This window comes from Alosa sapidissima, chromosome 18, assembly GCF_018492685.1.
Source record: "Alosa sapidissima isolate fAloSap1 chromosome 18, fAloSap1.pri, whole genome shotgun sequence".
Taxonomy (NCBI): domain Eukaryota; kingdom Metazoa; phylum Chordata; class Actinopteri; order Clupeiformes; family Clupeidae; genus Alosa; species Alosa sapidissima.
The window spans coordinates 27,626,179-27,644,299 of NC_055974.1; the positions used below are offsets into that span (position 1 = coordinate 27,626,179).

The 18,121-nt window shown below is 45.0% G+C and overlaps 1 protein-coding gene and 1 long non-coding RNA gene across 2 annotated transcripts in view; one reads left to right on the top strand and one right to left on the bottom strand.

Annotated features, from left to right (window-relative positions):
• LOC121689636 lies at positions 1-2,709 on the bottom strand. Its single transcript, XR_006024835.1, has 4 exons — positions 2,445-2,709; positions 1,552-1,583; positions 895-945; positions 1-251 (listed from the first exon to the last, which is right to left on the bottom strand). It is a non-coding gene; the product is annotated as an uncharacterized LOC121689636 (long non-coding RNA).
• A 3,844-nt stretch (positions 2,710-6,553) lies between these two features.
• The window catches only part of LOC121689344 (nuclear factor 1 B-type-like), a 30,853-nt gene continuing 19,285 nt past the window's right edge, over positions 6,554-18,121 (top strand). The window contains exons 1-3 of the mRNA XM_042069076.1: positions 6,554-7,225; positions 12,518-13,049; positions 16,124-16,220. Coding sequence (XP_041925010.1) covers positions 7,196-7,225; positions 12,518-13,049; positions 16,124-16,220 — 659 coding nt within the window. The 5' untranslated portion in view covers positions 6,554-7,195. The remainder of the gene's footprint in view (positions 7,226-12,517; positions 13,050-16,123; positions 16,221-18,121) is intronic.

Here is an 18,121-nt window from a genome sequence, read left to right on the forward strand (position 1 = left end):
CACACACACACCATACAAAGAGGGGGATAGCCCTGCTTTATGTATTTATTTTTCAAAGGGGAGAGATGCGAGACAAGGAGGCGATTGTGCTCCTGTGCCGCGCGACTCCCGCGCGTCTCCCCCGCGTCTCCTGCTCTCCTCCTGCAGCGCCCCGTCAGAAGCCGCCACGCCGTATAGCAGAACTCCTCTGAGGTCTTTAAAAAGCCCAGATCCCAAAGACTTCTGGCTCGCTCACTCCTCTGCCACCACTGCTGTGTTCTTTGAAGCTCTGAAGCAGCATGGCCATGTGCCTGATTCCCTGTGCTGTATCTCGGTTACGGATACTCTGCACTGCACAGGGAAGTTGTTTTATTTCTTTTTTTATTTTGTTTTTAAAGATAAGGAATTTGATATAAAACTGTAGATCACACCACACTGTATTGTTAGTTATGGGTCACCCTGGGAAAATGAACATCGCATAAAAAAAGACACCACAACCATTATGAAATAACATGGATATTTTTCCACGTTTTATGTTCCTTGGACTCTGCCTCAGCACGTACCATTTAGGAAATCATGACTAGGGTGTGGGAAAGATGTCAGTTTGGAGGGGGACACCAAGGACACATTCTATTTTCTATTCAGTTATTTATAATTTGAACATTTCAGACAGGGACAAAAATAGAGACAGCGAATGTGTGTGTGTGTGTGTGTGTGTGTGTGTGTGTGTCTCCTGGTTCCCAAACATTTTTGTTTGCCATTCTGGTCAAGTGACAACAGCGGACACCTTGCTTATCCTATGGTGTACACCTATGGGGCACACACACACACACACATTCGCTCTCTCCACCTTGCTTATCCTATGGTGTCGGGCACACACACACACACACACACACACGTGTTCACTCTCTCCACCTTGCTTATCCTATGGTGTCGGGCAGATAAGCCTGTGTTGTGGGCAGTGGTCTGGAAAACAAGGGTTAAAAACGGGTTAATCTACAGAGAAGAGCGCTATGCAGGGCTCTCCTCCCGTATACTATATAGCTCGCTCTCTCTCACACACACACACACACACACACACACACACATATGGGCCTGATCTGCTGCATTGTCACTATTTGAAATTCCATAATGATTTATGGTGGAGGGTGCATTATTGCCAAGATGTGGGAATTTGTCAGTGGCAAATCTATTCATCAAACATGCCCACTGGAAATAAAGAGAAACTATTTCTTACTGTTAGATATGATATCTAATCCATTGCTGATATTCATTTAGGTACATGCATTATTGTGAAGAGTAGAGGATAATGCACCTGTCTAGTCTAAAAGTGAAGATTCTATACATTTCTGTAAATAGAAAACCACATATTGTGGTCACAATGATTTGAGAAAAGGTTATTTTCATCGCTCATTGTGCCATGATATTAATGCTAGTAAAATTAACATAATTATTTTACCAAACTAATCAATTCTGGAAAACAGGCAACATGTTAATGTTTTTTTCTTCTTTACAGTAAAACAAAAAACGTGGCTGCATAGTTGATTTATAAATGGAAATAGATTTACTCACTTTGATCCCTTCAGGTAAGCAGGTGCCAGTTGCTGAAAAAAAAAATCAATTCAGCTGCTTTCACCTGTGGTTTGATGTCAGTTTGCTATTTTAATACCCTAATTTGAGATGATGAAGACCCGTGTCGTATTTTCATAAATAACAGACGTAATACAAATCAACCTATTTTCCTAATATGCACATTCATTTATAAACCTACACATTAAAATAATGTAAACATGATTATGTTCAAAGAATGTTAAATGTTATCAGAAAAAGACAAATAATTGCCCATTTCTCAAATGTAAGCAACAATTGACGTGGATGAAACTGTAAAATGAAATGTATTATGGTGAAATGTATTTGAATACCAGCAGGCTATTGCCTGAATTCTCCGTCTAATGCGGAAAAGCACACCGAGACCAAGGATTTGATTTCCAAGTCCGAAACAAAGGAGGTGATTTTATTTTTAAATTTACATACGCAATCTGCGATGCAGATTCTTTTTTATTTCTGACACTGTAAAAATTATAAGTGCTGTTTGCTATAATTCTAACGCGTTTATAATTGATGGTAGACATAGACGACTAAGGAAATAGCCTAGGCTACACAGTAAACAGGAGGATGAGGAAGTGAAATTATCGGCGTGTCCGTAATACTTTTTTAATGGTTTGTTAATTGTTAGGCTTCATCGATTTCCCCTTTAGTGGCCAAGGACTCTTTAAAGTCAGCGGCGCGCGTCTATGTGACTGTGTGCACAGTCGGCAGATTCTGCGCAGACGGCAGGGCTCAGGAATGCTACCTTTACGTAACACTCAAACCCATCTGCGACATTCTGAAACCTATTAAGTTAAAATACACAGTCGTTGTCATTAATCACCTCTAAAATAGACTACAGTCAACTTTGCACTTACGTCAGTAGCTGAAGTTCTCCTTAGAAACCTGCGCTCACGTCACGTTTCCAAAGTCACGAAAAAGTCGTCAAACGAGTCTTTGCATGAATAGCCTACAAATCAAGCAACATTCCCACTCAACATTCGGAAATAAACGTGGTGAAACGCCGCTAACATCTGTGACCGCCTTGTTTGCGTTTAACCTTCGATTAGCTCGCCCAAGAATACGTCTTGGAAGTGGGGCATGTTGTGCAACTTTGGAAGCAGGTCTTATTTTGGTGCCACACAGCCCACTCCACCTCCCTACCAAGCCGCTTCCAAAGCCTTTTTGTTTTACCTTTTGGGCGCTCATTCTTGGCATGTGCTCGCGACCCAAGTCGGATCACTGCCTAAAAGTGAAGAATAAATGTGACCGCTCACTTGCAAGTTCTCCAACTCGCTTATCAAAGGCGTGTGCTTGGTGCGGGCGTCGAACTCGTGTTTGACCAGGTCGATTAGACTGGTTTATGCCCTAACTATCGCAAAAGCGTCCTGTTTGTCTTATGCTATTGTACGTGCAACACATACAACCTAACACTACGTGCTGCGTGAGTCGGAATGGATAGGTGTGCCCATGAGAGTGCATGAGATCGCATATGAATTATTCGGGGAGAGCGCACGCGTTTGTGTGAGAGAGTGTGTGTGAGTGTGCTTACACATGCCCGTGCGTGTGAGACAGGTTCTGCGCAATTGAATTTAAGAGTGGTGTTTGCAGCAATGTAATGTCTTGTAGCAATTTAATTGAATCGTGACGATTCAGTAGGCTACTCATTTAGGCTATCTGATTTAATTTCTAAAGGGATTAAATTGGCATATCAGTGAAAAATATAATCCACCGTTTAAATTATAGTATGGGAAACAAGATAATAGTTTGCGTCCTTGTCCCAGCTCTAGCTCTTGTAAAATATATAAATAGCCATAGTGGGATTTTAGGTGTGTTGAATGAAATGGGCCTTATCCAAAGTGCAGTGCAGAATAAACAGAGGTGTGGGAGAAAAACACAGAAAAGGTGTGCACATTACATGCTTTTGTTTATGAATCATGGATAAGATGTGTAGACAAACATGTGTTCAATTCAGATGCCTTGTTTTATCTCAATTTCAGAGTTAGGCTACGCTATCAGACATGCATTGCACACAATCAAAGGAGTCGTTTCCCGCTGCCTCTTGGTGGTTTATTGGGCAATGTGGCAATATATTTGATGATATGATCTATGAACTATCTTTACTGCAGATCTGTGGCCATGGCTTAAGTGCTCTGGACGAGTGCCATTCTGTGGCTTGTGGCAGTTGGATGCCGTGTCTCTCTTTCACATGAGATGACTGTGGGATTGTCTGGTCAAGGGTCTGGCTTTGGCACAATGTGCCAATATGCCATGATAAGGACAATGTGACAAAGGTCACCACAGTTGAATTCTGAGGAAAATACAGAAGTCAGATTTAGTGTTTCATGTGGGCTAAATGTTTATATCTGCCCACAGCCTTCCATTCCTAGTTGAAGTTATGTCACCAGTCTCTGTTTATTATGCTGGCCTTTGCCGCTTTCATAGAAATAAAATCCTCCGGGTGAAAATTGCTTTGAGGTCTCTGACCTATCTTGCACCGCGTGTTTCAACTTCGGCCGGCCCCGCTCTTGATTGGACGAAGCCTGTATTAATATGCAAATACGAACAGTGGCTGCCGAGCGGAAGTGAGGGGCCTTTAGAATGCCACGGCCCGCCGTCGCTGTGACCAATCAGAGGCCAGGATTCTAGTCCAAGTGCGCAGCTCCCTTTGGCTGCCGCAAGCAGCTGCGCCGGCCGCCAGACAGAGAAAGTAAACGGCGCAGACCTGCCCCGTTCCAAAAGCTCAGCCTCTTCTGGATCGCGTTCAACTCAACAACCAAAAACCTATCCAAAAGTCTGACTTAAAGAGGAAGGAAGATAAAAAAAAAATCGGTGGGGCTCGCGGACTTGATTTTGCCGCCCGTCAGCCAACAATTCTCTTCCGGTGTTGATTTTTTGAAAGCACTACATCGAGAAAAGAAAAAAAGCACAATTTTGAACTTGAGAAATGTGAAGGTACCGGCTTCTCTTTCACGCAGCTTCCAGGATCCCCGTTTATATCCATGCAATACAGTGCAATGGTACGTGAACATGGCATTAAAACATGCTTTACTGTTATGTGGTTGATATTTCTGTTACTGTATTGCGTTTATTTGACTAGTTGGACACCACCCGTCCCATGCCAGGATACGGCCGGGACGAGAGGCACTAGTTGGCTTTTGAGCTGTTTATGTTGTACGTTGGCAGCTCTCCTATGTGGGTCATATCGATGTGTCAGGAGTCGGTGGTGGAGTTTTCACCGAAAGAGAGCTGCACTTGGCATTAGTCCTGGGCTCGCGAAGTCTCCCCCCGGCATGTTTGGCAGCGCACTACTCGTGCACATAGCAGCGCAGCGCGGATACATGGGAAACTCGCCTGCTGAACTGCTCTCAAAATATAACGTCAGGCTATTTGTGCATACCTCCTCCCTTATGGACGCACAAGTAGCCTACAGATCGGACGGGCATTTAGATCGCAAGAGTACCCCGGGCGTGTGCTAACGGTTTACTTCCAGCTCCCAAAACGACACTTATATATTTATTTCGATTAGAAACACGTTCGTTTGTACTGACGGAGGTTTCGGGAGTGTGTTGTAACGCTGGTGTAGGACACCAACAGCGCATAGCCCACCATCGCGTCTCGTTGTTCTGCCTCGACTGGGAGAGCTGCAGCCACCCCTATTGAAATTCAGGCAATGCCTTTATGATAATAAAAGTCATACTTATGCACAGTGGGGTTAGCGCTTGGCAACTTGCGAGTCGGGGCAGGGGGGGTGGGTGGTTTGGGAAGTCAGCCTAGACTTTGACACAAGATGCCTATGTGACGTGATGTGAATCATTATTAGTCCCGCGGACTGGCCGGTCTGTTCCCTTCCTTTCTCGCAGGACCTCGACGACTGTAGCCTATATACACTTCAGCGCTATGGTATTCTCTATATGCATAAGGCTACTTTGTCCCCAAATTACATTTATTTTTAGCCGTTTTGGTCATATAGGCTAAGTATCTAATCTTAATTAATCTTAATCTTAATTATCTGCTTACAGTCATTTATCCTTTGAAATCATTTATATGTGCAAATGTTTTTTTTAAGCAGACCTCATTTTATCAACACTAGATAGATTTAGGATCCCAGTTTAAGTTCATCGCAAATCTCGGGACGTATTAGGCCCTGTCAGGCGGTCGGTATGGTCAGTCTCGTAGTCTTATGTTGCAAGCAGAAAACTTGAGGGCGCAGCCATGCATTGAAACGGCCTTCCACCTCATTGTTGCGTGCCAAGTTTTTTTTTCTCCTTTTGGCCGTGCAAATATTTCCTCTTTAATTGTGTAATTTCCAGGTCTTGCCAGGTGAACATTTGACCACATTTCTATGACACATCCTTGCCACGCCGCTCATTTCAACAACAGAACACCACCGCTGTTGTGCTTTTTAGGCTATTAAGAAGCACCCTTATTTAATAAACTACCGCAGGGATCTTCATTCCTCAATGTGTAGCATACTGACAGTATTTCCACAGGACTTGCTAGTTGTTTTAGAAGTAGCTTGCTGCTGGCATAATTGCCTGTTAGAGCAGTAGCCTAATTTTTTGGAATAACACTTGAGGTAACATTGCGTCGGGCACAGACTTGGTCCTGATGTGGCGTTCTCCCTGCGGGTCCGCAGCAGATTATTTTCAAAGTTAGCTATCCATTGCCTATGCGCACTGGGATGCAAGAGCAAAACATGATTATTTTTTTTAACAAAGACTGTGGGTGTATGTAATCAGATATGTTGATATCCCCATCAGAATACACATAATTGTTATAAAAATCAGAGGTAGAGTCAAGGCCTGCAGTGCAAAGTAGCCTACATGGAGAAATTGCCATTTGATTTCTATACGACTGTCCTGAGATCGTATAGAATCGAAGCGGAAATTTCCCCCCAAGGCGCTACGTGCGAACGCCAGGCCTCGTTTCAACTTCTGTTTGGCTGGCCCAAAGTCTGCATCCTCCCCTGCAATCCTCCCCAGTCGCGAGGAGGGAGAAGTCCGTGCGGTTTTATATGTTTCGGTTGGAGAGGTAGAAGAGGAAGAAGGTGGGCTGGGGAGATGGAATGCGTTTGCTGGAAGAGGAGGAGTGTATGACTGTGTAATTAAATGAAAGAAAAAAAATCGGGAGACTGATTTGTCAGGATCGAAGCGACCGGAGGGTGTTGCTGGTATTTGATATTATATCAAGTTTGAAAAGCAAACACCGCGGGATCAGAAATTTGGCGCCTGCTAACAATCATATTGCACTTGTGAACGAGTTTTATTTTTTGATTCGCTCGCTAAAACTTGGGGGTATTCCTCGATTGTAGTGGCGGTATTTTCTGTTATTCATTTCCCGAGATTAAGCGAATTCTAACTGATGCATCCGGCTGGTGTGAAGTTCATCTGGTTGGATCTTCTGTTCGTCTGAGGCGCATAGGGAACGGGACGTATACGCGTAGAGCCTTTGGATTTGCAAAGCTCCTCGGTGTTCCTGGATAAGACGCTTCGCTTGGTTTCTAATAAAGAGAACTTCACAGAAGTTGCAGCTCACTAGCCAAGAATGAACCGATAAGATCCATTTACCTGTTCTTCCGGGGGACTTTTTGGAGCGATCGAAGTATCTTTTTTGGTCGAACAAGGTCATGATGTATTCTCCGATTTGTCTGACTCAGGTATATGTCCTTGCTTTTATAATGATTATCACACCACTGTTGCCTTTTGTTTGTTAATGCAGATATTTAATGTGGAGTTGCAATATTCACAGTTCTTATGGATAATTTACCTAATATACAGCACTGTATGCTATTTTATCGGTGTACGATTTAAAATGTATATGAGTGTATTTTGTAATACGGAAGACAAGTGTCGATATAAATCATGCGGTCGTGACCACAATGCAAATGTAATCCAGCTCATGTTTAAAAGTTCGTGTGCGTGCCCATTGTTGCAGCACGTCCCATTTGCAGTGGTAAAGAGTAAACTTTTTATAAGAGGAACAATACCATGGGTTGGCTGCCGCTGCATGTATAGAAATGTGGAATGGTGTTCGCGGATGCCCTTGTAATTGAAAACCTTAGTTAAAGCTGAACACCACGGCGTAGCCCTTGTCTTATCTACGTGTCTGCGTTTGCCGGGTTGACCTCGTGCGCATTTTCATTTCACTAACAAATTATTATGGTCTTGTGCAAACTTTTTGATTTAGTAGGCCAAATAACCGCGTGGTCCCCCGGATAAAACAAAGCGCAGGGTGAATTTACCGGGACTCTCACGCTGTAAGCAGTGTCTAAAAGTGAGGAAGCGCGAAGCGTCCCTGCAACTGATCCAAAAACTTGTCCGAACCAGAGTTTAAGTAGTTTTTTAATGCACTCTTCGAATAAACTTTTTTGTCCTCATCCGATGTATTTTACGGGACCTTCAATCCGACTGAAAGCCCCTCTTCTTCACGAATTAAGATTAAAACAAAGATAAGACTGCATTCAGTCGTTGGATAGAGCGCACTGGTCTTTTGGCTGACACATTTTTACTGTTTATATTTTCTTTGGCACCGGAGAGTGATTGACTGAGATAGGGCCAGAGTACAGTGGAGTTGCGACCGCTCGACCGTAAATACCGCGCACCTTGTCACTGTAGATACTGCCATATCAGGCTGTTTTTCAGATTGATTATCTCTGGCAAATGCATATTTCATAAACCAAGATCATAGATCATGATGGATTTTTTATTTTATTTCTACCGTTATATTTTTGTTGGAGATGTGAATAATTCTGCTCCAAACGAGACAATCAGAGAAATTGTGTGAAATTCTGAAGTCTGTTCTCAGAATGAGATTCAGAGGATGTATATCCCCCTTTCAGATATAGTAATTGATATGGCCTTCTAGTAAAACTTCCCTCCCATAAATTAGAAATGCAATAAATTGTGGCTTTTTTGCCCTTATATATTACATATATATTATATAACTATATATATATATATATATATATATATATTGTTTTTTTTTTTTTTACTAATATGAACAGTGGAATTGATCCCATGAACAGTGCCAAAATATTTTGGCAGTATCATGGTATTATAGCAAACATTTTGCATTTATAATGCAGTTAGTGTTATAATTCTTCTAATAAGCTTCTTTCATTTTCACTTTACAATCCAGTATATCCAGAATATGCAGTTGCTCCATGTGTGTGGGTATGTGAGGCTATGTGCATTTATTTTATGCATGTGCATGGATGTGTGTGTGTGTGTATGTGTGTGTGTGTGTGTGTGTGTGTCCGCGCGCGTGTGCGTGCGAGAGAGAGAGAGAGAGAGTTGGAGTAGGGGCAGCTGGCTGAGAAGCAGCTCTCAGACAAGGCTCTGCATGTGTGTGTGTGTGTGTGTGTGTGGTTTTCCTGGCCTAAGCGTGGGGGCTATCGCGTGGGGGGCAGAGATATGGAACACACTGCTGGTTGCGGTCTCCCTAAAGCACCGCGACTCGCCACAAACTCACACACACACACACACACACACACACACACACACACGCACACACATACACACACACTCAAAGAACAATATGTGGTTTAACTCTTGCCGGGCCCTGCCAATGTGAAGGTGGAGGAAAGGAGACAGTGTTCACAGGTGCAACGGAGTGTGTGGGTATCCCGTCCCTCACGTTCCCGGCCCCTCTTTTACCACACACACACACACACACACACACACACACACACTCACCACCGCACAGGTGGGCCACACACACACACACACTCAACCATTTGGACTCTTCCTTAGACTTTTATTTCTGTTGTTAGTCATTTGTGTTGTGCACATGTGGATCTGAATGGGGTATGTCTTTGGTAACTTGAGTTTGGTTAGTGAAAAACATTTGGGTGCACTCACATTTGAAATAATAATATTAATTTCGGTAGATGCTTTTGTCCAAAGACGTGCACCAGAAGCGAGTGTGTTACAGTGTTACACTGGAGCTTTCGGACAAATAATGTTTGCAGGAGAGAAGCAGGAGAGTTAAGAAAAGAGTTGCGTCACTAACGACGACGGCCTCGGTACAGGCTGCGCCCACTGTGTTCTGCTGTGAGAACTCTCTTGAAATGAAACACAACCGTTTGGTTTTGGACTGGATACGCCTCCTATGCTTCTCTGAGATGAACACTGATACCTAGAAATGGTGAACAAATGTCCTTTTAATTGTGCGTAAAAAAAAATTGGCATCTTGCTCGTTGCACCTCCCCACCCCCCCCCCCCCCCCCCCGTTGACTGCAGCAGAACAAGCGGAGGCATGCGCGCACCACACACACGACTTAACCCTCTTAGCCTCCAGGGAAGCTCCTAGCTTGTTGGAATCCTTGGCTTGGCATGGGTAGCTGCAACGCCAGTCTTACCTTAGAGATCGCCCGGCCGCCCACCACCCCACCCCACCCGCCCCCAACCCAGCATGTGCCCTGGTGTGCCAGGATGGCCACTTCACTGTCCATATTGGTTAGATTTGCTGGGGGTCGGGAATAATTGCTGTGCGTCGGTGAGGTGAATTAGGCTGCTCGGGGCGAGCCCCCGCCTCTGCTGCTTAAGTGGAGCAGACCTTAACCCCCCCCCCCCCCCCCCCCGGTACCCTCGGCTGGCCACTGCTCACACTGACCAACTCTGCCTGGGCTTTGTGTCCACACAGGCACTTCAAAGCTTTGTCTCACAAACCTACTTGAATGTGAAATGCTATATGTACCTGTGTGTGTGTGTGTGTGTGTGTGTGTGTGTGTGTGTGTTAGAGGGATGTTTTATTTTTATTTTTTTATTTTCCCTTTAAACGTTTGATTAAACAACTGATTTAAAAACTTGCAAAGACTAATATGCAGTTGTTATATGCAGTCACGTTAAGCCTTTTTCCTCCTTTTTAAAAGACGATTACCCAGTAATAGGCCTATGTCTTAATATTACATATTCTTTAGGCCATTGTATTGTAAATGCAAGTTCTATAAAAAAATGCTGCTTAAATAAACTGCACAGTATCATTCTGATCTTGTCCTATAGCACAAATACAACATAAAACACCTGGCTATCATTATCTGAAACAAGATTTTACATACCACACGTTTAGGTGTGTAGTGTACGTGCAGGGTGTACAGAGATTAATATGTAGGCCAATCTGAAAGAAGCATGGATTTGATTTGGCTTGATAGGGTCGCACAGGAAGGGTGTTTATCTAAGTACTAGAGCTTTATTAAAGCTATGAATTCATTTACCGTTGAAAGGGCGACATATCGGCGATAAGGTACATTTAAAATAACATTTTAAAGATGTATTTGCCAGTTAACGTTAGACCCAGTTGACTGCACATATGCATGTATTGTCAGTATCTGAATTTGAACTTTTCATTTCTTGATAGCTATGGTGTCTGCAGTAACAATATTTCTTTACATTGACGATACTTGGCTAGCCTTACAAGGGATGTAGTGTGTGCATTGACTCTACTTTATTACCTCTGCTATCTGGATGAGCTGTTTACATTTGTGTTACTGCCATGCATAATATTTAAATGCGCTGCCAAAAAAAAACAATTATTGAATTTTCCTGAATGTATACGGAATCATTCGTGATGCAGATTATTTTCCCTAGTTAGTGTGTGTCGTGTGTGTGTGTGTTTGTGTTTGTATCTGTGTCTGTTTGTGCATGAGCGTGTGTGTGTGTGTGTGTGTGACCACGTTCCTCCTGCTTCACCACCCCCAACTCAGTGATAGCTGCCCTGGAATGCTGGCTGCTTCGATAAGAGAGTGTGTGTGTGCGTGTGTGTGCGTGTGTGTGTGTGTGTGTGTTGCTCTGCTCGCCCAATGCCAGGCTGTTGGCTGGGCTGCTGTGTGTTTCTGAGCTCTGAGCAAGCGCTGTTCTCCGCTTCGCTACTCTACGTTACGTTATATTACATTACGTTACGTTATGTCACGCTAGGCACCGCGCCACACCACGCCACGCCACGCCACGCCACACCACACCGCGCCACACCACACCACACCACACCGCGCCACACCACACCACACCGTGCCACACCAGAGCACACCACACACTTTAGACGTGCGTCCTGCACCACTGTGGCTCTGGCAAAGGAAGCATTCGGTGACGTCCGTCTGTCTGTCAGGCTGACCGTCCTCGCTACCCTCTGGCAGCACGCAACACACACACACACACACACACACACACCCACACCCAAACACACACACACACACACACACACACACACAAACACACACACACACACACACACACACACACAACACACACACACACACATTCTCTCTGCACTCTCTCCGTGGCACCTGCGTCCGTCCGGTCCGTCGCAGCACCCAGACACACACACACACACACACACACACACACACACACACACGTCGCAGCACCCAGCCCACGAGGATTGCCCGTCCTGGTGCCCGCGTGCCAGTGCTGCGATGGTGGACGGGGTGGCTAATCCCCTCGGATGGCCGCTGCTGCCAAGAATGGTGGTGAACCAGTCGTGTTTCTCATTTTGACCGAGACGAATATTACTGTTGGTTTGAGTGCCGTGTTTGTAAATTTGGAGTGGATGGATTCGGGAAAGTGTCCAAGTGTTTGCTAGGTCACTGCTGTGTAACTTGGAGTTTGTTTACAGTGGTCAGTCGTTTCGGGGTCGGGTTGGGTGCTACGAGAATTGTCTGTTTTCTTTGTTGTTTTTGTTGTTGTTGTTGTTGTTGTGTTGTTGATTTTTTTTTCTCTGTGCTGTATTTAAAAGCGAGAGAGGGAAAAAAAGTGTGTCTGTTTTTGGCCGAGACCAGTCTTGGCTAATTGAGCAAGCGCCTTTGCCAAAAGGTCACTTCTGCTGAACGACTGTTCACGTTAACTTTTTTTGTCTCACTCTCTTTTTCCCCCCTTCTCTCTCTCTCTCTCTCTCTCTCTCTCTCTCTCCTGCTCTCTCTCCCTCTGTTTTCCCCCTTTTTTCTCCCGACTGGCAGGATGAGTTCCATCCCTTCATCGAGGCTCTACTCCCTCACGTCAGAGCGATCGCCTACACGTGGTTCAACCTGCAGGCCCGCAAGCGCAAGTACTTCAAGAAGCACGAGAAGCGTATGTCCAAGGACGAGGAACGAGCGGTCAAGGACGAGCTGCTGAGCGAGAAGCCCGAAATCAAGCAGAAGTGGGCCTCCCGTCTCCTGGCCAAGCTCCGCAAGGACATCCGGCAGGAGTACCGCGAGGACTTCGTGCTGAGCGTCACCGGCAAGAAGCACCCGTGCTGTGTGCTGTCCAACCCTGACCAGAAGGGCAAGATCCGGCGCATCGACTGCCTGCGGCAGGCCGACAAGGTGTGGCGGCTGGACCTGGTGATGGTGATCCTCTTCAAGGGCATCCCTTTGGAAAGTACGGACGGGGAGCGGCTAGTCAAATCTCCGCACTGTACCAATCCTGCACTTTGCGTCCAGCCACACCACATTACCGTTTCGGTCAAGGAGCTGGACTTGTTTCTCGCCTATTATGTCCAGGACCAAGGTAAGCCGACCCTGAGAGGGCACGAGTGGTGTGTGTGTGTGTGTGTGTGTGTGTGTGTGTGTGTGTGTGTGTGTGTGTGTGAAAGTATAAAGTGGGAGGGTGGGTGTATTAGGGGGTGACAACCTTTGTTCCTACCTTTCAGTCTGTCTCACACACACACACACACACACACACACACACACACACACACACACACACACACACGAAAACCAGTCTCTTGGCTCTGGGTGACGAGACATTTTAAAACGTTTTTTTGTCAGAAGTGCTCAAAGGTGGTGGTTTTTAAGAAAAAAAAAAGAAACAAACAAAAAAAAACCTTAACATCTTTTCAGTGTCCAGTTTCTGTAAATTGAACATATTTGTCCTGCAGGAATGCATTACAGAGCTGCTCTGTTGTGAGGGAGATAATATTATAAATTATAGAAATTCCTCCTCGGCTCTTGCATTGGCAGTTCTATAAACATTGTCAGTGTTATTTATCTGTTCAGACACAAACATGTAAATCATGCTCATATTTTGGAGGGAATACTATGAATTACTTGGAAAAAAACCTGACAAGATTGCACATGTTCTAAAACAAATGAAACGTCCCACGGTTCTGTGTCTAGTTTATCAAAACCATGTTCACGTTAAATTAAAATACAGAACAGTAGACATGACAGTATCTAAGAATGGTTTTATGATGTTGATTTTCTGTAAAAATAATAATAATAGTGTTTTGAATTTTGCTCTGGCAGATTTTTTTTATCCATAATTTTCAATACCTCTTGGAATCATAGACTGTGGTGAATGACAGACCCAGCATTTGTTTTACCGTTATTTACTGCATTGGAAATACGTAAAAATACGTAAAAAATACATAAAAAACTTCTCAGTCCTCTCAGCATATCACTGTCAACAAATCTCACTGGTAATGCCTTCAAAATGACATGAAACAATTGTATATTTTATTTTTCCTCTGATCAGTTGTGTAAAACATGTAAGAAAAGTCTAGAAGAGGGAGTGATAGTTTTCAGCTGAGTGTGTTGTAGATTTTTATTGCAGAAGTGCTTGTCTGTGGGAAACTACAAGAGAGATTTTTCTCAGGGGTAAAAAAAAGAGAGAAAAGAAATAGGAGTTAAATTCCCGATCAGCGTTGGAGTATTTGCAGCAAATATTTTTGTGAGCTGTCGATACTTTTCTCTCTGCCGTACGAAAAGCTGAGCAGCGCGGACCGCGCCTCCGCCGCGTTTGAAAAAGCTGGCCAACCTCTTGTCAGCGCGTGAGTCTGAGAATGCAGACACCTTTGCCAAAATGGAGGGCTAGCGAGCGCTATTTTCTCACAATCACTGTCACTGGCTGGAGTTGTGTTTAAAAGGAAAAGCTTTTAAATGCTACCATTCCTCACCGCGCTCTCCAACACGGCGGGCGGCTTGGCACCAACACTCCGCCACTCGCTCCAGTGTGTGTGGAATGTCATAAGCACAAAAAGGCTTGACATATTTCACTGGCAGAGTGTGTGTGTGTGTGTGTGTGTGTGTGTGTGTGTGTGTGTGTGTGTGTTTGAGAGAGAGAGAGAGAGAGAGAGAGAGAGAGAGAGAGAGAGAGAGAGAGATGAGAAGCCGCGTAGAAGGCCGTTATCACGCGGACTCGAGCCTCCATTTTATATTGTGAGCAGTGCCAGCCGAAGCAGAAGGCATAGAAGAGTGACAATAATGGTTGCCACTGGCATCAAGGTTGGCATCGGACCCTCTTTTGTGTCTTTGTAGGATGGCGCTGGCTCTGCGGGGTGGGCACTCTCCGGGTCGCGCAGAGTAGAGTCTCTCCCGGCGGTGAGGCCTCCTCGTCACTGAGCTCACAAAAGCAGCTTCTGCACCACTCCTCCAATTAATAAAACACTATTCCGCTTTGTTTTGATTTCGACACATTACTATCCAGTATCCCTAATGTAGGAACATTTCTGTTTTTTTTTTGTTTTGTTGTTTTAACCTTTTTTTAAAAAAAAATATTTGGATTCAGTCGCAATTGAAATTCTGCGAGAGTGAGATAGAGTTTATGTAACGTGATGCGGTTAGTGAAATAGGATCGCTGGGGGGTGTATAGGTTTACATGCCTGTATGTTACAATTTGAAATGTGTAACTTGCGCTCTCTGGTGCCAAGTTGGCAGGCTCCTCTTGAAAATATGCTTTCACTGAAGTCGAAGGTATTAGAAAGAATAAACACCGGCCTGCCTGCCAGCTGCGCTGTGCAGCGTTTTGGATCGTTTCGATCGCAGACACCACTACACACATTTCATATCGCTGCTTTTTCCCCCTTTCAACTTAATTCTTTTTTATCTTCATTTTTTTTAAGGCTTCTTTTTCAGTAAAGTAAGGAGACAAAAAGAGAAAACCAGACTTAAAAAAATCTAACCCGTCTAATGCAGTGGCTGAAGGTTTGGGCTGCAGACTGTTTAGTTCCCGCTAAGCTAAGCTATGCCCATGCCCGTGCCCATGCCCAAACAATGCGGGCACATTATGCCAGCCGGTGGAGAGGCGGCCATTTTGTTTGCATGGTGGCAGGCGAGAGGCAGGGAAATTGCCAGTAATGGTTGTTAGAGGTACGGAGGTTGGCATCAAACCCTCTTTGTCTGCTTACGGCGTGCCTTTGATTCGTTGGTTGGCATCCGCAATGCAGTGCCCATGCTGGAAACTTTCTCCACAGTAGCAGAATGGCTGCCACTGCTAGCGCCGACATGCTTTGTTCTTCAGACTGCCACACCGAATAAAAAAGCAAACAAAAAAAAAAAACAAAAAAAAAAAGAGTAAAACAGAAACAAAAGGAGCAAATGAACGGATGATGCGCTAGACAGCTAAAACAATGATGTTGATCTGAAGCACAGCAATCTTATGCTCGTTTAGGAGGAGAGTGAGCATTTTGGCTTTTTCATGACTGTGAGTAGAGGACTCGCACAGTACAGAACAGTTTAGCCGTTTTTTTTGCTGCAGCGCCGTAAAGCCTGCGTGCTCCCGCCCTGCTCCCTGCCCAAGTCCTGCATGTTTCTCCCACCTCTGAGACGGGACTGGCCCCTACTGACCCCTCCTGAGCCCCTCAGAGCCCCTTAGTCCTGCTCATCCCGTCTTAAGGAAGGACGCGGCGTGCTGCGTGGCGCCGCGCCTCTCGCGGGTCTGCCAGGCGGGCTGGCGGGCACTGTAAGCGGGGGTCCTGGTCTGGGCGAGCAGCAGGATTAATGGGAGGCACGGCAGCGTCCACTGAGAGTGGTCTGTGCCCGCTGAATGGAACAAGGGGCACTTAGCCCCGTTGTTTTCGGGCGGAACTGAACTAAGCTAGACAGAAACTGCCATGGCACCCTTGTGTACGCCAAGATGAATGCTAACCGGTGTGTGTGTGTGTGTGTGTGTGTGTGTGTGTGTGTGTGTGTGTGTGTGTGTGTGTGTTGGGCAGGGGGGGGGGGGTGGCTGGCAAAAAGGGGCTTGGGGTGGGGGAAGGGTGTGTGAGGAGCTGGGTGGTGGGGGTGGTGGTGTGTGTGAGTTGGCGGGCATGGTGCCATGCCCTACCCCCTAAGCTTTCAAACGCTTCTGCCAGCCATTGTGCCTGCTGCAGCCCAGGCTGGTGGGCTGTGTGAGGGAGTGGGCGAGGGGGGTTCATTTAGGGGGGGTCTGTGCCCCTTTTTTTGCCCACCATGTTAAACACGACTTATCTTTATATCTCACGGCTCTGCCATCTTATATATGTTCTTTACAATGGAAAAAAATTAGACAATTTTCGATATTCGATTTCCCCTTCTTTGCTGTAGTGGCTGGTGCGGGTTGTGGAGGTATGGGGGTTTTAGGGTGGCATCCTAAGCCCGGGATGCTCTGACCTCACTGAGCGCTTTCTCACTCTCTCGCCCGCTGACGACGGGACAGGCGCTTTGTGTCTCTTGTGATGTTGGCTGAGGTCCACGTCTGCTCACACCACACAATAGGCCTCTCACGGATGCTGCGCAAATGTGTCGCCTCGTCGTCGTGGAAATAAATAAATAAGTAAATAAATGCGTTTCTATATGAAAATATACATACAACATAGAAAATGATTTGACAATATACATCGTTCTTTAGTTAGAGTTACTCATTGTGTTACACTTCAAAATGAATACTCGTTTTTTATACTGTGCGTACATACTACAGATTCTTTGTCATTGATCTCCTTGGTTCTTGCTAAGTCAAGTCAGGACGTGTGTTAGTTCTTTCCTCTCTTTGCCCCAAGTTCTTTTCATAAACAAGCCTTGCGTTTGGAAAAGGGAAAGAGAAGAGAACATTCTCTTACTTGCTTTCCATCTCGTGTTTCCCTACGAATGCTTTTCTTTTGCAAACAAAGCTCAGAGATCCAGTTGAAAATCAGTTTTTACAAACAACATCATCATGTCAGTGTCAAGCTGATTTGTGCTTGGAAGTTACGAACTTGAATTCATCAGAAATTGCTTTGGAATTCTTTTTTTTTAGTAAATAACTAAATAGGTTATTTTTTTTCCATTTTTTTTTTAAAATAAACACTGCAATCTGGAAAACATTTCAGCTCAGGTTTGAGTGTTAGTTGAAGTAGTAGTTAGATGTGTGACATTATGATTCAAATAAATACAGAAACCCAAAAATGCCAGATATTCATATCAATTAAGCTCTGGTTTACTCCTTTGGTAAATATTTAGAAGTATCTAGCTCTGAGTTTGTTTGAGGTATCTGGGCAGTGTTGCTCTCAGTAACTCTCTGTATGTGACGCTTGAACGGAACCGTAATAAGCTCCATAGGCAAGCCGCTGACTGACACGGGGCTGATGTCACTGTGCATTCTGTGTTCTGTGTTCCGGGCTTCGTGTTCTGTGTCCTGTTCCACCCCTGGTGAGTCACTCGGAATCTTCCGGAACACATACTGCTATGTCTCATCTTATTTATTGGGCTTCAGTGCCAGAACTCACTTAAGCGGCCTCAGCATTCTCGCTCGCTGGTGTCCGGCAGCCAGAGGACAGCTAAGGGCATCTGAGGACTTAAAGCTTGTGATATAGCACAGTACAGGCATTACCCTATAGGCACCTCTGAGGAATCTACATGTTTATA